This window comes from Mytilus galloprovincialis, chromosome 3 (genome assembly GCF_965363235.1).
Source record: "Mytilus galloprovincialis chromosome 3, xbMytGall1.hap1.1, whole genome shotgun sequence".
NCBI lineage: Eukaryota > Metazoa > Mollusca > Bivalvia > Mytilida > Mytilidae > Mytilus > Mytilus galloprovincialis.
Genome location: NC_134840.1, coordinates 64,387,358 through 64,409,680, shown reverse-complemented (window position 1 = coordinate 64,409,680; position 22,323 = coordinate 64,387,358). Strand labels below are relative to the sequence as shown.

The window sequence follows — 22,323 nt, the reverse complement described above, 5'->3', positions numbered from 1 at the left end:
TTAACGAAGGTTTTTTTTACTTTCAAGCATTGTCACCTCGCACACATCTTTGACGAACATCAAATACATATCTAGTGCAGTACATTGTTATCATTGGTGTTATTTCATTGTTTCGTCTTCAACACATTTGGCCTTTGTTTTTTCGTCTATAACTACCGTAATATGTTGTTGTTTTTTAGAAACCATGTTGTAGCATTCTTTTGATTTACACTAGGTCTGTCATATGTTAATTAACTGCCAGTTATCCACGTCGCCATCAGAAATCAAACTAGTGCTTGGAACTGTCACTTTTATATAAAGGAAATAGTTTTACTGTATTATTTGAATACATATCCATGTAAAAATATCAATTAAATAAATAACATGCTTGTACTAAATATACGGTTGGTATTTTTCGAGGCATAATTGACATAAATCTCTTTTGATTTTGGGTTGTCCAGAAGAGACATGATTAAGCCTTGGTCTTACATGCGTCTGCGTGTGTTGTGCATTCGATTATCATTGTTCTATCTCTCTAGGACCTAGTGTATATTTCACAGATGACATTAGTTATATTTTTTATAATAACATTTAGTGTCTTCCTTTCCTCTCTTATCACAGAGCGGAATGCCTCATCAACTTTCATTTTGTTGGTCCTCCAAATGAAGGTAAATCCAGTAGTGTTTAATAGGAACCAAAAGGTTAAACCTGGCAAGAGCAGAGTGACAACAATAAACACAAAAAAAGGTAAGACACAAAGTGCCGATTAGACCGACACTGATGAGTCTTTTCTAGACGAACCGTAAACTGGTCTACCGTTCTATCTATAGCTTCGCACCGAAGGAACGGGTTGGAGCTATTGTCACCTTGTCATTAATTGGACGAGTCTTACAAATTCAACGATTCGCTAATCAAATTGGCCAACAAAAGTGATAGGAAATTGACCTCAAATGTTAATACTGCGATGCCGCAAAATAAACAAGTATCTGTTAATTAACTCTATGGTGGTAGCGCAGATAAATGACCAACGAGCGTGTTAACATCTTCTTGACAAACTGAGCCGGTATCTTTCATTCCCTTAAGAACTCAGCAGGGATAAATGTGCTAATTTATTTTTATTTTTTTTATCAGAAGAATACATAACCACCATAGCACATAATGTACTAGTCTCGTCGCATTATTAAATCCCGTGGTCAGAATTCTGACCACGGGATTAAGGCCATACCTGTTGTCAGTGTAGCGATAAGTGAACACAGCAGGGGTCCAGTTTAGGCGAACCGTGGGTCTGCCCTGACGATATTTTTTTTTAAATCTTGGTATCTATGGTACGTTCATTCATAGACAATGTAATATCAATTTGATAGAAACTCTTAAACTAGCAGCGTGTGAAACTCCTTTTCACATTAATGTGGTACCTATGGCAATAAACTTTAAAAAGCGAAAACAAATTATTTTAATGAATCAATTAAAAAAACTAATGAAACAAACTTAAAACAAAATTAAACCGATAACAAACTTAATAATCAAATCAAATAATCAAACATTATTCCATGAAAATACAATTTTAAGACCGAAACTTGGTTTCGTTTAAGGTTTGGATTGTTTAAAAACACGCTGAAATTGCCGACTTTAATGGAAATAACTATTTGTATGTGAATAAAAACTTTTACAACAGTGAAATATAAACTTAACATTTTCAAGTGTCCATGTATTAGTCAATGTCAGACACAACACGTCAGACGGACACACTTACATAACAATATAACTCATCATTGGGAAAAAACTAAACTACAAATTTTAGTTCGAAAACTGTGTTCAAATGGCGATTGACAAAATCGTTAGTAACATTATCTGCATATTAAGATGAACACAGAGCATTATCCCAATAAAACATTTTCGGAAAATGAAAAATCACTCGAAATGCAAACCAAATGTAGAAAACATGTTTGGGAAATTGATAATTATATTCACGAAGATCAAAAATTTGAATCCAAATAAAAACTGTGAGGAAAGCAGCTCGAGAAGTGTTGCCTTTTTTTTATAATTTTATAAAAATTAAATAACATGAATGTACATGATAGACACCTTTAGAACCATGAGGATAATAAATAGTATTTGTATAAAGCGCTCGTGGTTTGCAAAGCAGTGTCATTTTGAATGTTTATATATTATCAACTATTCCTGGTGCCTATTGGTTTTCATGTTCAATTTACAAAACAAGACGTTACATTTGAGTTGTATCCCCTTAAATTCTGTCACAGATAGTTCAGTCAGATTTTGTGCAACCTAAATACATGTACAGTAGTACATATCCTTTTAGAGTTGATGTTTTAAAATAAACTCGTAATACTAATATCGAAATTATGTGTACTACAAGTGTTCATTCATAACTGTACATAAAACAATTTCAGGATCAGAATATGTTTTCAAAAATAAGCTAACTTTTTATGAAAAAGAAAACCATTGAGTCAGACCTTTTTATGACAGATCATTCTTAATGTCATGTTTTCTCATATGATCATTAAAGCGTTGTTTTGAAAGGTAGTCACGTCCGATGCAATAAGGACAACTGTAGGGTTTTTCACCTGTGTGTGTTTTAAGGTGTTGATTCAATTCTTTTCCTGTGAAGAACGTTTTGCTGCATACATCGCACTCGTAAGGCGTTTTTCCAGAATGCATTAAGATATGTCTTTTCACTGAACGTTTGTCCTTTAATTCTTTACCACATGTTTCGCAGCTTAACATCTCTTTACTATGTGTTCTCATATGCGTTTTCAATTGGGCATTATCTCCAAACCTTTTCCCGCAGGTAGTACAACATCTTGGCTTTTCACCAGAGTGTGTTTTCACATGCCTTTGTAAATTGCTAAGATAGGCAAACTTTTTATTACATATTTCACATTCATAAGGCAATTCACCTGTATGTGTTCTCATGTGCCCTTTGAGTGCACTGTTCTCGCTAAAACTTTTACCACATTCTACACATTTAAACGGTTTTTCGCCAGTATGTGTTCTCATGTGACTATCATAATGATTACTCCGTCTGAAGGTATTACCACAAATGTCACACTTGAAAGGCTTTATGTCTGTATGTATCATAAGATGAGAACTCAAACTAGAGTTTGTGGTAAATCCTTTGCCACAAGTAGTACAAACGTAAGGTGTTTCACCTGTATGAACTCGAACATGGTTCAAAAGAATGCTTGGAAATCGAAAACTCTCGCCACATATATCGCACTTATGTGATTTTTCGCCGGTATGCATTTTCAGATGAGTTTTAAGATTACTACCCTGTTTAAATCCTTTCCCACAAATTTTACAAATGAAGGGTTTTTCATTAGTGTGTACTCTCATATGGGTTGTCAGGCTTCCACAACTTAATGTTCTATTACAAATACGACACGTAAATTGTTTCGGCTTCGATCTTTCTTTATGAACACGTATATGTTTTTTTAGTTCATGTTTGTCTCCAAAACTCTCACTACATATTACACAAATGTATGGTTTTTCATCAGTATGTATTTTCATATGTGTTGCCAAATCACTCGACAATTTGAACATTTTTCTACATAATGTGCAACAGTATGGACTTTGGTTATGCTGTCTAATATGACTTCTCAAGTGTGTACTCTGTACGAAACTTTTACCACATATTTTGCAATTATACGGTTTTTCTCCAGTATGTATTTTCATATGAAGCGATAAGTTTCCGAAACCTCTAAAGCCTTTCCCACAAACCTCACATGAGTGAGGGAGGTCCCCGGTATGCTTCATGTTGTGAATTTCTAATCCATTCATAGATTTGAAGCTTTGACTACATATTGTACAGTTGTGCGTCTTTTCGACTTTGCCATCATGTTTTCTCTTATGTCTTCTCATGTCGCCATGATTTGTAAATCTTTTAGGACAAATATTGCAGCTATACGGTTTCTCTCCTGTGTGAGATCTCATGTGAATATTCAAGCTTTGTGGAGAGCTAAAACTTTCAGAGCATATACTGCAAACGTATGGTTGTTCCCCATTATGTATTCTCATGTGTCTAAGTAAATCTTTCTTACAAATGAAATCTTTACCACAAACATCGCAGCTGCTCAGGTTATGACCAGTATGAAATCTCTTGTGGGTCTTTAAATAATCTAAAGTTTTAAATTTTTTATCGCATGCGTCACAAGGAAACGATTTCTTTCGTAAGTGCAATCTCATGTGAGATTTGAACTTAATATTATCAGTAATTTCCAATCCACAGAAATCACACCTATTTACGTCCTGAAGTGATGCGATTACATCGGATTTGTCTAAATCATCTTTAACAAACTTGTTATCTTTGGAGTCAGTACAACTGGTAGGTATCTTAGCTTCAGTGACCTCAACCTCAACCTTTGTTAAGATGTCTTTCTTACAGTGTGTAAGCGAAACATAATTAGGTTTCTCATCAGAAGTTTGAACTTTCATACAAGAATTTAAATCAGGCTTTTTCGTGTCTTCTCCCTTGTAAACACCATCATAAACATTTTCGAAAATATTTGATTGTTTCACATCCTTTTTATCTACAATATCTTCTTTAACCTTTATTTTTGAAAAGGAAATACTAGATTTTAGCTTGTCTTCTTTATCAACAGAATCTCCTTCACGTTTTCCATAAAGGGCATTAATGAGTTCGGTTATACCTTTTTCTTGATGAATATTTTGTTTAGCTTTTACTGGTTGGGTTGGAAAGTGTTTGAGTTCAGCTAGTGGTGAAATGTTAACATTGTTCACATTTTCCTTGTTTGATTTTTTTTTGTGAATTTTACCACAAGAAGGATTTATAGGACTTCTTAAATTTCCACCTTCAAAACTGTACAATTTCCCATTCGACATCCTGTTATTCTTTGAACTATCGATTTTGATAGGTTCTTCATTAACAGTGGAAGAAACCGCCATTATATTTTCATTTTGAACCAAAATCTTATGAGATTCGAAAGGTAAACTATGGACTGTAGTTATACCTGTATTAAATTGGTCAAAATTTTCTTGCTGCCCAATGCCAAGTTGACATTTTTCAGATGAACCATTATAACTTTTGTTTAGTTCTATATTTTCGGGATTAGCAATATCCATAGCTGCTGCTGAATTGAGTGCACTCTCGGTCATTATGCTGTCAGCACCAATGTAACTCATAAATAGTTCTCACTTTCTATATATCTTCCTTTGTTTCAAATAATTATTTGATATCGATGACTCTAAAATATAAAAAGTTAATCATTTATCAACAAGTTATTTTATCAAAGGTATAATACATCCAAATCATAAATTCTATTACGTCACATCCATTTTCTTTCATGTAAAGGGACAAAAACATTTCATTGGATTTGAAATTGAAGGAAATTAACCCTGAACTCCATTGCAAAAAAAATTCCTGAGTCATGAATATAGTTATCAGAGGTACCAGGATTATAATTTAGTACGCCAGATGCGCGTTTCGTCTACATAAGACTCATCAGTGACGCTCATATCAAAATATTTATAAAGCCAAACAAGTACAAAGTTGAAGAGCATTGAGGATCCAAAATTTAAAAAAGTTGTGCCAAATACGGCTATGGTAATCTATGCATGGGATAAGAAAATCCTTAGTTTTTCGAAAAAAATTTAAGTTTTGAAAATAGGAAATTTATAAAAATGACCACATTATTGATATTCATGTCAACACCGAAATGTTGACTACTGGGCTGGTGATACCCTCGGGGACGAAACGTCCACCAGCAGTGGCATCGACCCAGTGGTGTAAATAGTTATCAAAGGTACCAGGATTATAAAAATTATGAAAATATCTTAGGTGTTTCTAAGCGCCATTCTTTTCTTATTTGGTGTTTCTATAAAAGAATTTGAAAACTTGAGGTTACAGAAAAAAATCTAGGTAAACATTTGATTTGATAACTCCCAGTGTGGTTGTTTAGTTTAAATGCAATGAATTTTTATCTGAAAACGTGTCTTAGTACTTGACAGGATAAAACTTTATTCATGTCAAGTATGTCTTTATTTGAAACAAAGATGAATAACACTCTGCAAATTATTCTTTTTTTTCTTTTTGGAAAGTGCCATTTAACAGACTATGATTAGAGGAGAATAATGGTGATATTACTACTGAATATTTAGAAAAACTCATTCAATTTCTTAAAATCTGCTGGAAGAGACTTTGTTACTACATCAGTTACTGCTGCTCATCTTACTGCTAATCTTGATTTTAATGACGCTTTAAGATAATTATCCTTTTTTGTGTCTGAACTAGAGGCTCTAATGAGCTAGAATAAAAAATAAAATCACTCAAATACTGTCTAGTGAACTCCAATGGGAATTTCAAATTGTCCCTAATCGAAAGGCAAAAGACACTAAACTCAGACACACGAAACGAACGGATTACAAGTCATATTCCTGACTTGGTACAGGTATTTAATTATGTACAAAATGCTTGATTATTCCTGGTTTCAAAGCTACCTAAACCTCTACGACAGTCGCATTAAATTCCATTATATAACTCTTGGAGTAAAAAAACATCCTTAAAGGGATAATTCGCGATTTTTCACTTTTCATCTTATTATGTTCATAATACCATAAAAAACATATTCACCAAGTTTTATTTTGATATGAAATCTAATAAAGAAGAAAATTGGGAATTATTAATTTTATTTTTTGAAACTTCCTGACTTATGTGACGTAGTTTAAGTCTTTGATGCATGCCGGGAGTGAAAATATCTCATTTAAGTCTTGTTCGTTAACCATCTAATAACGCGATTTAAAGCGCATCGACGACTTTTGGTGTAGCTATTAACCAACGAAAAATAAGTGATAGCCATGCAACTTTTAAAATAAGATCGTGTGGTTTTTTTAAAACGAATTTTAATAATAAAAGTAAATTATACAATAGAACATTTTTATGATTTTTTTTCTAAAAATACTTTAAACAAACATACGAAACTGACATGATCGATAGTGTATTAAAAATACATGTTTGTATTCTGACCTTTTTGCTTCATTCCAGCAATCATTTTCACTTGCTTGTACGGTGGAAACAATAAAATGTGTATTGTTTTGTGACACCTAAAGAATGTGGAATGCGTAGTTTAACTCAAGGTAATTAAAAGATTAGCATTATGTAATTCTAATCTTTTGATCCTCATTCAGTGAAATCTAGGCGTCACGGTTCACTGGCATTTCAGGTGTGAACAACATTTCGTATCAATTGTAAACGGGAGTCAGACAAAGTTTCACATGAATGTAAAAAAAAAAATTAAAATTAAATAACGGGAATAAAAAGATCGCACAATAACTGGATAGCTGTTGTATATTTTTATATTTTGCATAAGATCACTTTTAATGAATTATGACTTTTGATTACTTTAGTAACGATAAAATACTGAATTATTTTAATTGAAGAATTTATAAATAAAATTGCCTTCTAAACACGAGTTTATGAACTAAAAATTGTACTATTTCAAATTAGGAACGGCAACCTTAAATATTTCAAACAGATCATTAACAATTGCAATTATATAATTTAGTCCATCCAAAGTGATCTTTAATTACCTATTTAGGAATTAAACTGCTCATCAAAATATTTTAAATCTCACAACACATGAATACTTCAGATGTTTGAAAAAAGATGTTTTAAAAAATTGACAGGAAATTAAAGGATCTAATTGGAATGGAATCAACAAATTACGAACAGATATGCTTTTCAAGTGTGAAAAACATCAACAAAATTTATACATAATCGGGAATGTCCTTCTTAAAATACTCTTTGTCTCACACCGTAACTATATATAATACTTTAGCTATTTGACCAACGATGTATTAAAAAAAATGAACGAATTAAATGTCATCTTTCCCTGTTTTTTTAATGTAATTATAAGTCTGTTTCAACTGGCAAGAATACCACTAAAACGGACAAGCAGTTTATTCTTTAAATTGCTGTCATTGAATATCAAGAGAGAAAATAAATCCCGAAATTGATTTGAAACTTTGATACTCTATAGTTTTCCTGGAAAATATTCACATCCCTCGGTATTAGTGTACTTCCAGTTGCGTATATATTACATGCATGTCGGAACAATGGTGATGATGGCGAATTTCTTCCTTTTTTCGAGAACAATCTAAGTGATATATAAATGTCCATAACTTCGATGAGCCAAATAAAGTTATACATCGACCTGTATTTAAATCTCTTCTTCTTCTTCTTTTGGTATACTATAGTCTATCGTCATTTGATGATTACATACTGCATGTTGGCATACGTGGACTTGTCATTTTACAAAACTTTTACCCCAATTTACGCAAAATGTATGTTTCTTTCTTATGTTCTATGTATACATGTATATGTTTTAATTTGCGCTATAGGTCCGTAACTTATAATCCAGGCGTATATACGAATGGTCGACAAGTGCGTACATTTTTAGCTCACCTGGCCCGAAGGGCCAAGTGAGCTTTTCTCACCACTTGGCGTCCGTCGTCCGTCGTCGTCGTCCGTCGTCGTCGTCGTTAACAATTTACATTTTGAACTTCTTCTAGAGAACCACTGAATGGAATGGAACCAAACATGGCATGAATGTTCCTTATGAGGTGCTGACCAAGTGTTGTTACTTTGTAGCCGATCCATCATCCAAGATGGCCGCCAGCAGGGGACTTAGTTTAACATAGGACGCTATGGGAAATGCATACAAATGACTTCTTTTAGAGAACCACTGAATAGAATGAAACCAAACATGGCATGAATGTTTCTTATGAGGTGCTGACCAAGTGTTGTTATTTTGTTGCCGATCCATCATCCAAGATGGCCGCCAGCCGGGGACTTAGTTTAACATAGGACCCTATGGGAAATGCATACAAATGACTTCTTTTAGAGAACCACTGAATGGAATAAAACTAAACATAGCATGAATGTTCCTTATGGGTTTGCTGACCAAGTGTTGTTACTTTGTAGCCGATCCATCATCCAAGATGGCCGCCAGCGGGGGACTTAGATTAACATAGGACCCTATGGGAAATGCATACAAATGACTTCTTCTAGTGAACCACTGAATGGAATGAAACCAAACATGGCATGAATGTTCCTTATGATGTGCTGACCAAGTGTTGTTACTTTGTAGCCGATCCATCATCAAAGATGGCCGCCAGCAGGGGACTTAGTTTAACATAGGATCCTATGGGAAATGCATACAAATGACTTCTTTTAGAGAACCACTGAATGGAATAAAACTAAACATAGCATGAATGTTCGTTATGGGGTGCTGACCAAGTGTTGTTACTTTGTAGCCGATCCATCATCCAAGATGGCCGCCAGCGGGGGACTTAGATTAACATAGGACCCTATGGGAAATGCATACAAATGACTTCTTTTAGAGAACCACTGAATGGAATGAAACCAAACATAGCATGAATGTTCCTTATGGAGTGCTGACCAAGTGTTGTTACTTTGTAGCCGATCCATCATCCAAGATGGCCGCCAGCGGGGGACTTAGTTTAACATAGGACCCTATGGGAAATGCATACAAATGACTTCTTTTAGAGAACTACTGAATGGAATAAAACCAAACATTGCATGAATGTTCCTTATGAGGTGCTGACCAAGTGTTGTTACTTTGTAGCCGATCCATCATCCAAGATGGCCGCCAGCAGGGGACTTAGTTTAACATAGGACCCTATTGGAAATGCATACAAATGACTTCTTTTAGAGAACCACTGAATGGAATAAAACCAAACATGGCATGAATGTTCCTTATGAGGTGCTGACCAAGTGTTGTTACTTTGTAGCCGATCCGTCATCCAAGATGGCCGCCAGTGGGGGACTTTTGAATGAAATTAAACATGTTCCTTTCCTTATAAATGAGGTTGTGTTGTCACTTTTAGCCAAATTTTATATTTTTTTATATGATTTCAAAAACCCAAGTAGAATCAGGTGAGCGATACAGGCTCTTGAGAGCCTCTAGTTTTAAATCAATATTTCTGGCCTTCACCATTGACAACGAGTATATATTACATTTTACCAAATTTACCCTTGGAAAAAAGGGCGGTATCTTTTTGCGCCAAAAAGTAACTCATTTGCGCCACAACTTAATTGCGCCAATACTTCTTTTGCGCCACCTTATTTTCAAAACTATAGGTATCATTTGCGCCAATAAAATAATCATCTAATTTCGCCAATTTTAATTAATACCATCAAAATAAAAGAGAGTGGCGCAATTAATACCTTTTTAAAACTGCAATTGGCGCAAATTGATTCTGCCCGGAAAAAATACGTATATAGATTTTTATTTCATCAAATCTGTTTGGTTTTTTTTTGGTATTATTTATATTTTTATAAATAATTTTCTTTTCACCAGAAATGTTATTCATAAACAAGCGTATGAGTTTAGTAATATCACTTTCGGACACGCAAGATAGAGATCTATATTATACACCTAATAGTTCAAAATGGAAAGTTATAAGTTATCGGCCGTGTACACTTATCAATACACTAAGAAGTGAAACGATGCATGAATTTGCAAACTCGACAGGAAATCGCTTGAATACCTGAACGTGTCACCTCACACACCCTACAATATCTTTGGGAGTAATACCTTTAGCCATGCGGGTGATCAGGGGAGCGAAGATCCTAATTTATTTGAATAAAGTTTATTACATAAAAGAACTAATTAGATTTCCGAAAACAATTCAAGATTCACGGAAGACTTATTTATGATTTGAAATTTTGACTTTTTCACTATTAAATTCCTATATTATCAGTCTAAAAATAACAGATCATGGTTATTTAAAAAAAAAAAGAAGAAAATTTTCCGTATCAATAATCAAGTTAGTTAACTAGTTAACTAGTCGGATAAAACAACCATACGATTGACGAGATATCGACACGCAATTACGACTACATCGGGTTACTGTAGTTTTGGTCCTTAGACATATCGTGACTGCAAATCGGAGAAGGTGACAAAATGGCTGATCGCAGAGAATTGATACTCTAAATTTAAAATCGATGGTGATCTCTTATCTAGCAGAATAAAACTTTAATATCTATGAATTTGAGCATTTTTATACAGAATAAACATAATATCAATTTTTGATTTTTTTGCGAAGTTTCCCTTTAACATTAATATACATTAAAAAAAAAAGATTAAGAAGCTATTGACAATGTATAAAATCTTCATTATCATTGATTACAAATCTTGACTTTCGGAGTATGATCAAGAGTCATATTAAAAATACCAGTAATTATTTGTATTTTGATCTTTAAAAAGCTAAAACTTCGATATGTGACTTTGTCACTCAGCATGGTTAAATGAGAGTTAAAATCAATTACACTAGAACACACCCGCGAAATCGCGGGCATTCAGAGCGTAGTTTAAAGTATGTAAAGTGTTGTTTGAAGAATTTTGTACAATATTGAATGACTGGAGAATTTCAGCAAATGTATCATAAGTCATAGGTTATTTGGGACAGGAAAATGTTTTTTTTTATCCCTCCTCCTTCATTTCCAAAATTCCCAATTTTTGATTTTCTATCAATTTCAATATGAACATACATTTAGTATATTATGAACATTTAAGTAAGGAACCTGTAATTCGGTGGTTGTCGTTTGTTTATGTGTTACATATTTGTTTTTCTTTCTTTTTTTGTTTTAAATATATATGCCGCTAGTTTTCTCGTTTGAATTGTTTTACATCGTCATTTCGGGGCCTTTTAAAGCTGAGTATGCGGTATGGGCTTTGCTCGTTGTTGAAGGCCGTACGGTGACCTACAGTTGTTAATTTCTGTATCATTTTGGTCTCTTGTGGAGAGTTGTCTCAACATGGCAATTACCACATCTCTTTTTGTTGTAATAAATGAATTTTGTAAAAGATTTAATGACTGGAGAATTTCAGAAAAGGTATCAAAAGTTCACATGAATAATTTTAGCGCTTATCTGTATATTATGAACATTCATTACTATATAAATAAAGTGTATTTACTTTCGGGGCCTTTTAAAGCTGAGTATGCGGTATAGGCTTTTCTCGTTGTTGAAGGCCGTACGGTGACCTATAGTTGTTAATTTCTTTGTCATTTGGTCTCTTGTGGAGAGTTGTCTCAACATGGCAATCATACCACATCTTTTTTTGTTGTTGTAATAAATGAATTTTGTAAAAGATTTAATGACTCGAGAATTTAAGAAAAGGTATCAAAAGTTCACATGAATAATTTTAGCGCTTATCTGTATATTATGAACATTCATTACTATATAAATAGTGTATTTACTTTCAATTCCAAGTTTACTAATCCATCCATGGGTGGTCTATTGATATAGTATACAGACCCTCTCCATTTAATAAACTCTGTGACCGCCGTGGATAGTAAACTTGAAAATGATAGCAGATAGAATTAAAATACACTTTATTCGTAGTATATGTATGTTCAAAGTATACAGAAAAACGCAAACCGGAAGTCTAATCTAACTTAAAATTTCGGCCAATGACGGGACAATATCCGGATGCCTTTTGGTGTCAGACCACCAATTAAAAATCCCTATCTGTTCAACCAAATTTTGCAATTTTCACAGCTTTCTAAATATTTTACCTTAAGTTTAACTTCAAGGAAACCAGGTATATCCTGAATTGTACATGTATCACCTTCCTACATGCCAATTTTCAACCAATGTTTAAAGTCTTGTAACAAATTTCTGATTTTGAAAAGACAGGTACTACCAAAATAACTCCCGGTTTTCTGGAAATCTTAAATTAGTATACTATGGAGCGCATTAATCCTCAATTTTTAATGTCAACTCATAGACAAGTAAATTTGGGCTCAAAATAGTCTTAATATATTTCTCTTTCACCAAAAGTTTCATTTCTGCAAATTTGTTGGGTAGTTTAAGTAAACAATGACATCAAATGCACTATTTTTTGTCCGAGTAGGCCTACTTTTATTGGAGGGAGTAATTGGTGGTCTGACACCTAAATTCTTCTTTTTTCTCCCAAAATAACTCAATCTGAATAATCATATAAATGGATGACAAATGCGACTATGCACTGTACCTATAGGACACAGATGCGTGTTGATTAATTTATTGTGAAAAGAAGAGAAGCGACACACATAATGAGGTCTTCTCGTTTAATAACGACGCAACGTCAGATAAACGCGGTAAAAGGTAATTGGAAACGCGCTTTTTCTTATTCTTCCTGCTTTCCTTTTTGGGTAAATGCAAAGTATAACACACAATTATTAATGCCGTGAGAATCCAATCCAATATGATTTATAATCAATATAGGATATTCAATTTTACTGCTAGCAATTATGTGTTTTTGGAGGAATATTGCTGCATTATATACCCTTTGTATATTTCAATGATTGAATTGTGTATATACTAGTAATATATATTGTAAATTAATGTATGAATGTAGGAATGTTAACTGTATGCATGTATTTTGTTTGAGGGCCTCAATGAAAATTAGACTATTTCAAATTGAGTTACCCTCTTTAAATAAAGAATTTATTATTATTATTATTATTATTATTATTATTATTATTATTATTATTATTATTATATATTCAACCGGCCGAGTATGATTTTATTCAAGCAGTGACATACAATAGCTTATACTTATGATACTGAAGTTTTCTTACTTTTTGATCGTCTTATAGATGTGTATTTTTGTAATGTGTGCATCAATTTGTTTTGTTGAAAGCAGTACATTTATATTTGGTGGAGGTAGGAACACGCGAATGCAGTTCATGCCGTCCCTAGCATATTACGCTTGTGGCGACGTCAAATTATGATAACGGACAAACTTGCAAGACATTTTCATTAATCCGTATTATTTATAGATAACCCTGTAATCTTAATGCTATTTGGTGTACCAACTTCAACTTTAAAAGTACTTTTTATTGGTATAGTTATCAAAGCCGAAAAATAATCTTCACGAAATCAAATCTCTGTTTTTTTGGCCGTAAAAGTTTTGCGAAGGCATGAACGTTTAACTCGGACATTTCCGCAAGACAGGGACTAAACTTAACGCTCGCCCGGGCGCCCGAGGCGACCAGATTTTCGGCTGGGCGAATATATTTAGTCATCATGGTCGCCCAGCTGGCGACTGTAAAAAAATTGAAGTAAATCCCATTTGTACCCTTTCCCCCGAAATATTAACAAAGACTGTTCCCAAAAGGAAACCTGTTTGTCTTATCAAAGCGATATAGAAATATAGAGTATTTCCGAAAACCAGTAGGTTATTTCTAATAACTGAACCCAGTCGAATAGCTATGTTTTCAATCCGGAGTCACGATGTTGCATATATATACCTTCTTCTTTCCGCATGTTTTCTTAATTCTGCTAAATTTTCTACGATAATTTCATTATTGAACAGTGTTTTCTATTTGACTGTTCAATAAGCATCGTGAAAGGGATGTTTTTTATTGTCCTGCGATTCATTACAAGCCTGTGTTAGACGGTAACTTGTCCCTGAATCGTTTTTTACAAAAATATTTAATAAAAAACGAAATTTAAAATCTCGTAAATAAAAATCCCAATATCTAGTTTGATATCCAATCTTCATTAAAAACTTATTGAAAAATATATTTTGATCATCAATATTAGAGGATGGCTTGGATTGAGATAATATTTAATGTTCAAAGAAAAAGCCATATTGTCTAAGGTCAACAGGAAGTTGAAAATTTGAAGGGAGATAATTTTGTTAGGAAACAACCTAAAATAAATATTGTCAAATCTTATGATGCATTTCTGGTGGCAATAATTCAAATATTATAATGGTTACCATAGAAAACATTTTCAAGACTACAAGTAGGATTTCACAATAAGGCTTCATTAGAAAAACTGTTTTGTTTCATACCATGAACATACATTTAAAGAAGAATCAAAGAAGTTTGTATTTGAACATATATGAAGACTACTTCCTGTTTTACTTCTTGTATGAATGATCCTCCTTACGTGGGAGCACTTAACAAATGTACAAGTTTGTTAACATAAACATCAAAATGATTTGCTTTGCTTCATGGTATGATAATTTGATAAAAAAAAATCTGACTGGAACCAACATCAAGAACATATTAATTTCTGAATAAGGTTTAAATACAACTAATGTTCTCCAGCTGAGCCTATAGCTAGCAATATTCAAGGTAACTTATACAAAGTATCCTTACAATCCCGGTTATTACGCTAAAGTGCCCTTTCAGAAAACTAGCACCCTTCTGCCCTGAGATTTAAGCTGGAACACTGTTAGTAAGTATATACTAAGTAATTTTCAGTTTTGTTTTATTTTATTATAAAGATTAGTGGGCTCCTAAAATTTTAAGCGGGCCTCTGAAAAAAATATCTTGGGGGCCAGCTGGCCCCTATGGAAAAACAGTTAAGTTTAGTCCCTGCAAGACATTGCAAATCTATTGTTTTGAATTGAATATGTTGCTCAATTTATTTTTCAATTCGAATTTTGGGAGCTAACACTTAGTACAAAACGATCGTGCTTACAATTTAATGAATTATCTGTCAAAATTTTATTTTTGAACTGAAATGTTTCAAGTTTCCAAATTAAATTTCCGATGGGACATTTCCGTACATCATTTTCTTTTGAAAATATGTATGCAAATTTCAAATGGTGACAGCCATGTTAACCAATACTGAAATATTTCACGTCATATAATGTTCATGCAAAATTTCGAAGAGTTGCGTGAACATTTCGCGAATTGTTCGAGTTTTATGTTTCGAGTTTGTTACATGGGACAACGCTCAGTAAACGTTTTTTTTTTCCTCACGTAATCTGTGTCTTCCTAAGCCTATGAATATTATATTTTTATTCTTTCTCTATCATAGTGTGAAAATTTAAGAATCAATCTTTATTTTCATGTATGATTTGAATTTTTTATTTCAGCATTTCTATAAAAAAAATTCCCGTCAAATATTTACTTAACGCTATTTTTCGTGGTAGTAGCAATATCTAACGTTAGATTATAGATTTACAAATCATATATCAAATTTCCCCACGATAAAGAACATTCCGGTCAAGTTCAGTTTAAACTGTTTCTGTTGTTTTCGAAATAAAAGTATTTAAAATGAAATACAAATATTTGGTTTTTATCATTTATGGAAAATTTTCTGAACTATTCAATTGGCAGATGTTTTTATTTTTATTTTTTGCGTCTTTATTAATACGTAGTTGTTGTTATTATATTGCTGATCATATTTGATGTTGACTCTTTCATCTTGTATATCTGGGGTTCAAGATATTATTTGTAACGGTTATAAGTGTTGTCCTTATTACGATAATATAATAGCGCGAAATGTTCCGTTACATATGGTACACTAGAACCACATAAATGAGATAATCACATTTTATCGAGGATAATGATAGATTATCTGTGGTCGATCATAATAGATGAACGGCGTAAATTTACCTCAACTATTATTATCGGTCCTAAATGCATTTAAGAAATTATTGAGACCATCTATCATTTTCGATCATAAATGCATTAACGTCGATAATGATCGATAATCTATAATAAAGGAACGTCGGAACCACATTATTGGATAATAACAGTTAAACGTGCGATTCGTAAATAAATTTACGCCCTGTTTTCTATGGCATTGGATATGTTCCCAATCACAGTGGGTGATCGAGAATGCTAAATTAAATTGTCCAATCATATCCATCGTTTCAAATGACTGTCAACTGATAGTGTTTAAGAATTGAATACTGCTGCTTTTTTTTTTTTGTTACATTAATACGAAATTCAAAATTAGATGCCAGTTTGCAACAAACAAGAATCCTGGTAATAGTATACTTAATATAACGATATTTATAAGTAAATAAGTTATAACTGGCACTAATTTCGTATATTTGGCAAGCCGTTGTGAAATTTATTCTCTATTTAATATCATTATTTATAAATCATTGATCACATCTTTTTTCTTAAATATTAAATTAACATACCCTTTATTTTGCTGAATTTGCCCCTAAAATCAAATTAATAATTTGACCAATCTTTCATAAAACTTTGAATTCAATTTGGTAGAACATGCATGTTGACGGCCAAGAAATGTTATTTTCCCTAATTCCATGTTGTACTTTCCACGACACTGTCAAAGAATCGTCAAATCTAAGGAAATTTTGCGCTACATGGTTTATGGTTGAGTTTAAAGGCCCATTTGGTTTCCAAGAAGCAAATCACTGACTTAATTTGCGTTGTTAAATAAATCGAGTAGCAAATATGCCATGCATATTCAAGACGACTCACGAGCTGTACAGGTTTTTCTAGTTTTGGCATTTTAAAATATTGGTTCTTTTTTTCATGAACATTGATTTCACTTTACAAGTTGGCTTTCCTGTTTATCCTTATCATTATATATCAGACTGCTGAATAACATGGCGTAATATAGGTGTATCTGAATATATGGGTTGTCTAGATATTATCATAGTCGGATACTAGGGATGTCAAAATATCTGAAACTTAATACTGTACATAGTACTCGGTCCTGATACTCACGTGTACTCGATAACTCGGGAAAATGTTTAACATCTTAACTTGAAAAAAGTGTTTTTCTTCATAAACCTTACTGTAGTATGATGGCATTGCTTGCCATCTTAACGAAACACTTAAGTATTATTATAGGTCATTGATTCATATTATATAGCTATAGCAAGTATTCATTGAATGTATAATAGTCAAAGCATGTACATGTTGAATGTTCTAAAGTCATAGCAAGTACTTATTGAATGCTCTATAGTCATAACATGTACTTGTTGAATGGTCTATAGTCATAGCATGTATTTGTTGAAGATCCTATAGTCATATCATGTATTTATTTTAATGTTCTATAGTCATATCATGTACTTGTTGAATGTTCTATTGTCATAGCATGTTTTTGTTGAATGTCCTATAGTCATAGCAAGTACTTGTTGAATGTCCTAGTCATAACGTGTACTTGTTGAATGTCCTATTGTCAAAACAGGTACTTGTTTGTTGAATGTCCTATAGTCATAGCATATGCTCATTGGATGTCCTAAAGTCTAATAATGTACTTGTTGAATGTCATCTAGTCTAAGCATGTACTTGTTGGATGTCCTTTAGTCATAGAATGTACTTCATGAATGTCCTATTGTCAAAACAGGTACTTGTTGAATGTCCTATAGTCCTAGCATGTATTTGTTGAATGTCCTGTAGTCATAGCATAAGCTAATTGGATGTCCTATTGTCTAATCATGTACTTGTTGAATGTCATCTAGTCATTGCATGTACTTGCTGAATGTCCTATTGTCAAAACAGGTACTTGTTGAATGTCCTATAATCATAGCATATGCTCATTGGATGTCCTAAAGTCTAATAATGTACTTGTTGAATGTCATCTAGTCTAAGCATGTACTTGTTGAATGTCCTTTAGTCATAGAATGTACTTCATGAATGCCCTTTTGTCAAAACAGGTACTTGTTGAATGTCCTATAGTCCTAGCATGTATTTGTTGAATGTCCTGTAGTCATAGCATAAGCTAATTGGATGGCCGATTGTCTAACCATGTACTTGTTGGATGTCCTATAGTCATTGTATGTACTTGTTGAATGTCCTATTGTCAAAACAGGTACTTGTTGAATGTCCTATAATCATAGCATTTTTTTTTTAATGTCCTATAGTCATAGCATGTATTTGTTGAATGTCCTATAGTCATAACATGTATTTTTTGCATGTCCTGTAGTCAAAGCCTGTATTTGTTGAATGTCCTGTAGTGATAGCATGTATTTGTTTAATGTCCTATAGTCATAGCATGTATTTGTTGAATGTCCTGTAGTGATAGCATGTATTTGTTGAATGTCCTATAGTCATAGCATGTATTTTGTTAATGTCCTGTAGTCATAGCATGTACTTGTTGAATGTCCAATAGTCCTAGCATGTATTTGTTGAATGTCCTGTAGTCATAGCATGTATTTGTTGAATGTCCTATAGTCATAACATGCATTTTTTCAATGTCCTGTAGTCAAAGCATGTATTTGTTGAATGTCCTGTAGTCATAGCATGTACTTGTTGAATGTCATATAGTCATAGCATGTATTTGTTGAATGTCCTGTAGTCATAGCATGTATTTGTTGAATGTCCTATAGTCATAACATGTATTTTTTTAATGTCCTGTAGTCAAAGCATGTATTTGTTGAATGTTCTGTAGTCATGGCATGTACTTGTTGAATGTCCTATAGTGATAACAAGTATTTGTTGACTGTCCTGTAGTCATAGCATGTGCTCATTGGATGTCCTCTAGTCTAATCATGTACTTGTTGAATGTCCTCTCGTCTAATCATGTACTTGTTGAATGTCCTATAGTCATAGCATGTATTTGTGGAATTTCCTGTAGTCTTTACATGTATTTGTTGAATGTCCTGTAGTCATAACATGTATTTGTTGAATATCCTGTAGTCATAACATGTATTTGTTGAATGTCCTGTAGTCATAGCATGTGCTAAATGAATGTCATATAGTCTACTCATGTACTTGTTGAATGTCCTTTAGTCATATCATGTTCTTGTTGACTTTCCTATAGTCATAACATGTGCTTATTGAATGTCCTATAGCGCTTCGGACGCACGTGTTGTTTTCAATTTTTTACATCACTGGGTCGATACCTCTATCTGATGGTGGACTATCAGTCACCGAGGGTGTCATCAACTCAGTAGTCAGTATTTCGGTACTGTCATGATTTAACAAACTTTACTAAAATTGTCCGTTTATAAATTTTTAAATTATTAAGAAACTAAGGTTTCAACTCCCTCAGGCAAAGTTGGCTTGAGATGAATTTGGCAATTTATTTTAGTTATTTTTGACATATAGCTCTTGAACGGTTTCTGAACTTATACATCTTCGGATTTCAAATGTTTGGCTTATAGCGTTCCTGATGAAGGTAAATCCAGAAAAGCACTTCGGACGCAAGAACGTATTAAACGTGTTGTTTTCAATTTTTTACATCACTGGGTCGATCCACTTCTGGTGGACTATCAGTTCCTGAGGGTATCATCAGCTCAGAAGTCAGTATTTCGGTACTGACATGATGTAACAAACTTTACTAAAATTGTCCGTTTATAACTAAGGTTTCAACTCCCTCAGGCAAAGTTGGCTTTAGATGAATTTGGCTATTTATTTTAGGTATTTTTTACCTATTGCTCTTTAACGGTTTCGGAACTTTGGATTTCAAATGTTTGTCTTCGAGCGTTTCTAATGAAGGTAAATCCAGAAAAGAGCTTTAGACGTAGAAATTATTAAACGTGTCGTTTTCAATTTTCTAATCTTGTACTTGTTGCATGTCCTAAAGTCACATCATGTACTTGTTGAATGTCCTATAGTCAAACCAGGTACTCATTGAATGTCCAATAGTCAAAGCATGTACTTGTTGACTTTCCTATAGTCAAAACAGGAATTTGTTTAATGTCTTATAGTCAAATCAGGTACTTGTTGAATGTCCTATATTCAAAGCAAGTACTGTTAAACTTTCTATAGTCAAAGAGGTACTTGTTGAATGTTCTATAGTCATTGCATGTGCTTAAAAAATGTCCTATGGTCTAATCATGTACTTGTTGAATGTCCTACGGTATAACCATGTACTTGTTGAATGTCCTACGGTATAATCATGTACTTGCTGAATTTCCTACAGTCATGTCATGCATTTGTTAAATGTCCTATAGTCATAGCATGTACTTGCTGAATGTCCTATAGTAGTATCCGGTACTTGTTGAATGTTCTTTAGTCAAAACAGGCTCTCTTTGAATATCTTATAATTGTATCAGGTACTTGTTGCATGACCTATATTCATAGCATGTACATATTGAATGTCCTATAGTTAAAACAGGTTCTCTTTGAATATCTTATTTTTGTATCAAGTACTCGTTGATTGTCCTATAGTCAAAACAGGTACTTATTGTAAATCTTTTAGTTGTATCCGGTACTTGTTGAATGTCCTATAGTCAGAGCATGTACTTGTTGAATGCCCTATAGTCAAAGCAGGTACTCTTTGAATGTCTTTTAAGTTGCATAAGGTACTTGTTAAATGTCCATTAGTCAAAACAGGTAATGATGGAATGTAAAGGTGTATCAGGTACTTGTTGAATGTCATTTAGTTGTATCCGGTACGTTTTGAATGTTCTATAGTCAAAACAGGTACTCTTTGAATATCTTATAATTGTTTCAGGTACTTGTTGAATGACCAATATTCATAGCATGTACTTGTTGAATGTTCTATAGTGAAAACAGGTACTCATTGAATGTCCAATAGTCATAGCATGTACTTGTTGAATTTCCTATAGTCGAAACAGGTATTTGTTGAATGTCCTGTAGTAGATACAGGTACTTATTGAATGTCCTTTAGTCAAAACAGGTACTTGTTGATTGTCTTATAGTTGTATCCGGTACTTGTTGAATGTTTTTAGTCAAAACAGGTCAAAAATACTCATGGAATGTCTTATATGTGTACCAAGTACTTTTTCAATATCATTTAGTTGTATCCGGTACTTGTTCAATGTTCTACAGTCAAAACAGGTACTCTATGGATATATTATAATTGTATCAGGTACTTGTTGAATGACCTTTTGTCATAGAATGTACTTGTTGAATGTCTAATAGTTAAAAACAGGAACTCTTTGAATGTCTCATAGTTGTATCAAGTACTCGTTGAATGTACTATAGTCATAACAGGTTCTCATTGAAAATATTTTAGTTGTAACAGGTACTTGTTGAATGTCAAATAGTCATAGCATGTACTTGTTGAATGCCCTATAGTCAAAACAGGTACTCTTTGAATGTCTTATAGTTGTATCAGGTACTTCTTAAATGACCTTTAGTCAAAACAGGTACTCATGGAATGTCTTAAAGGTGTATCAGGTACTTGTTGAAAGTCATTTAGTTGTATCCTGTACTTGTTGAATGTTCTATAGTCAAAACAGTACTCTTTGAATATCTTATAATTGTATGAATGACCTATAGTCATAGCATGTACTTGCTGAATGTCTCATAGTTGTATAAGATACCTGTTGAATTTCTCATAGTTGTATCAGGTACTTGTTGAATGTCTCATAGCTGTATCAAGTACTCGTTGAATGACTTATAGACAAAACAGGTACTCAATGAAAATATTTTAGTTGTATCAAGTACTTTTTGAATGTCATATAGTCATAGCTTGTACTTGTTGACTGTCCTATAGTCCTAGCATGTACTTGTTGGATGTCTTATTGTCAAAACAGGTACTCTTTGAATATATTATAATTGTATCAGGTACTTGTTGAATGATCTATAGTCATAGCAAGTACATGTTGAATGTCCTATAGTTGTATCAGGTACTTGTTCAATGTTCTATAGTCAAAACAGGTA

At 33.1% G+C, this 22,323-nt stretch overlaps 1 protein-coding gene across 2 annotated transcripts in view; it reads right to left on the bottom strand.

The window, feature by feature from the left end:
- Window positions 1-1,414: 1,414 nt before the first annotated feature.
- LOC143068629 (uncharacterized) overlaps window positions 1,415-22,323 on the bottom strand; it is a 32,218-nt gene continuing 11,309 nt past the window's right edge. For both annotated transcript variants that reach the window (XM_076242842.1, XM_076242843.1), the window contains one exon: window positions 1,415-5,201. In XM_076242842.1, coding sequence (XP_076098957.1) covers window positions 2,458-5,139 — 2,682 coding nt within the window. In that variant the 5' untranslated portion in view covers window positions 5,140-5,201 and the 3' untranslated portion in view covers window positions 1,415-2,457. The remainder of the gene's footprint in view (window positions 5,202-22,323) is intronic.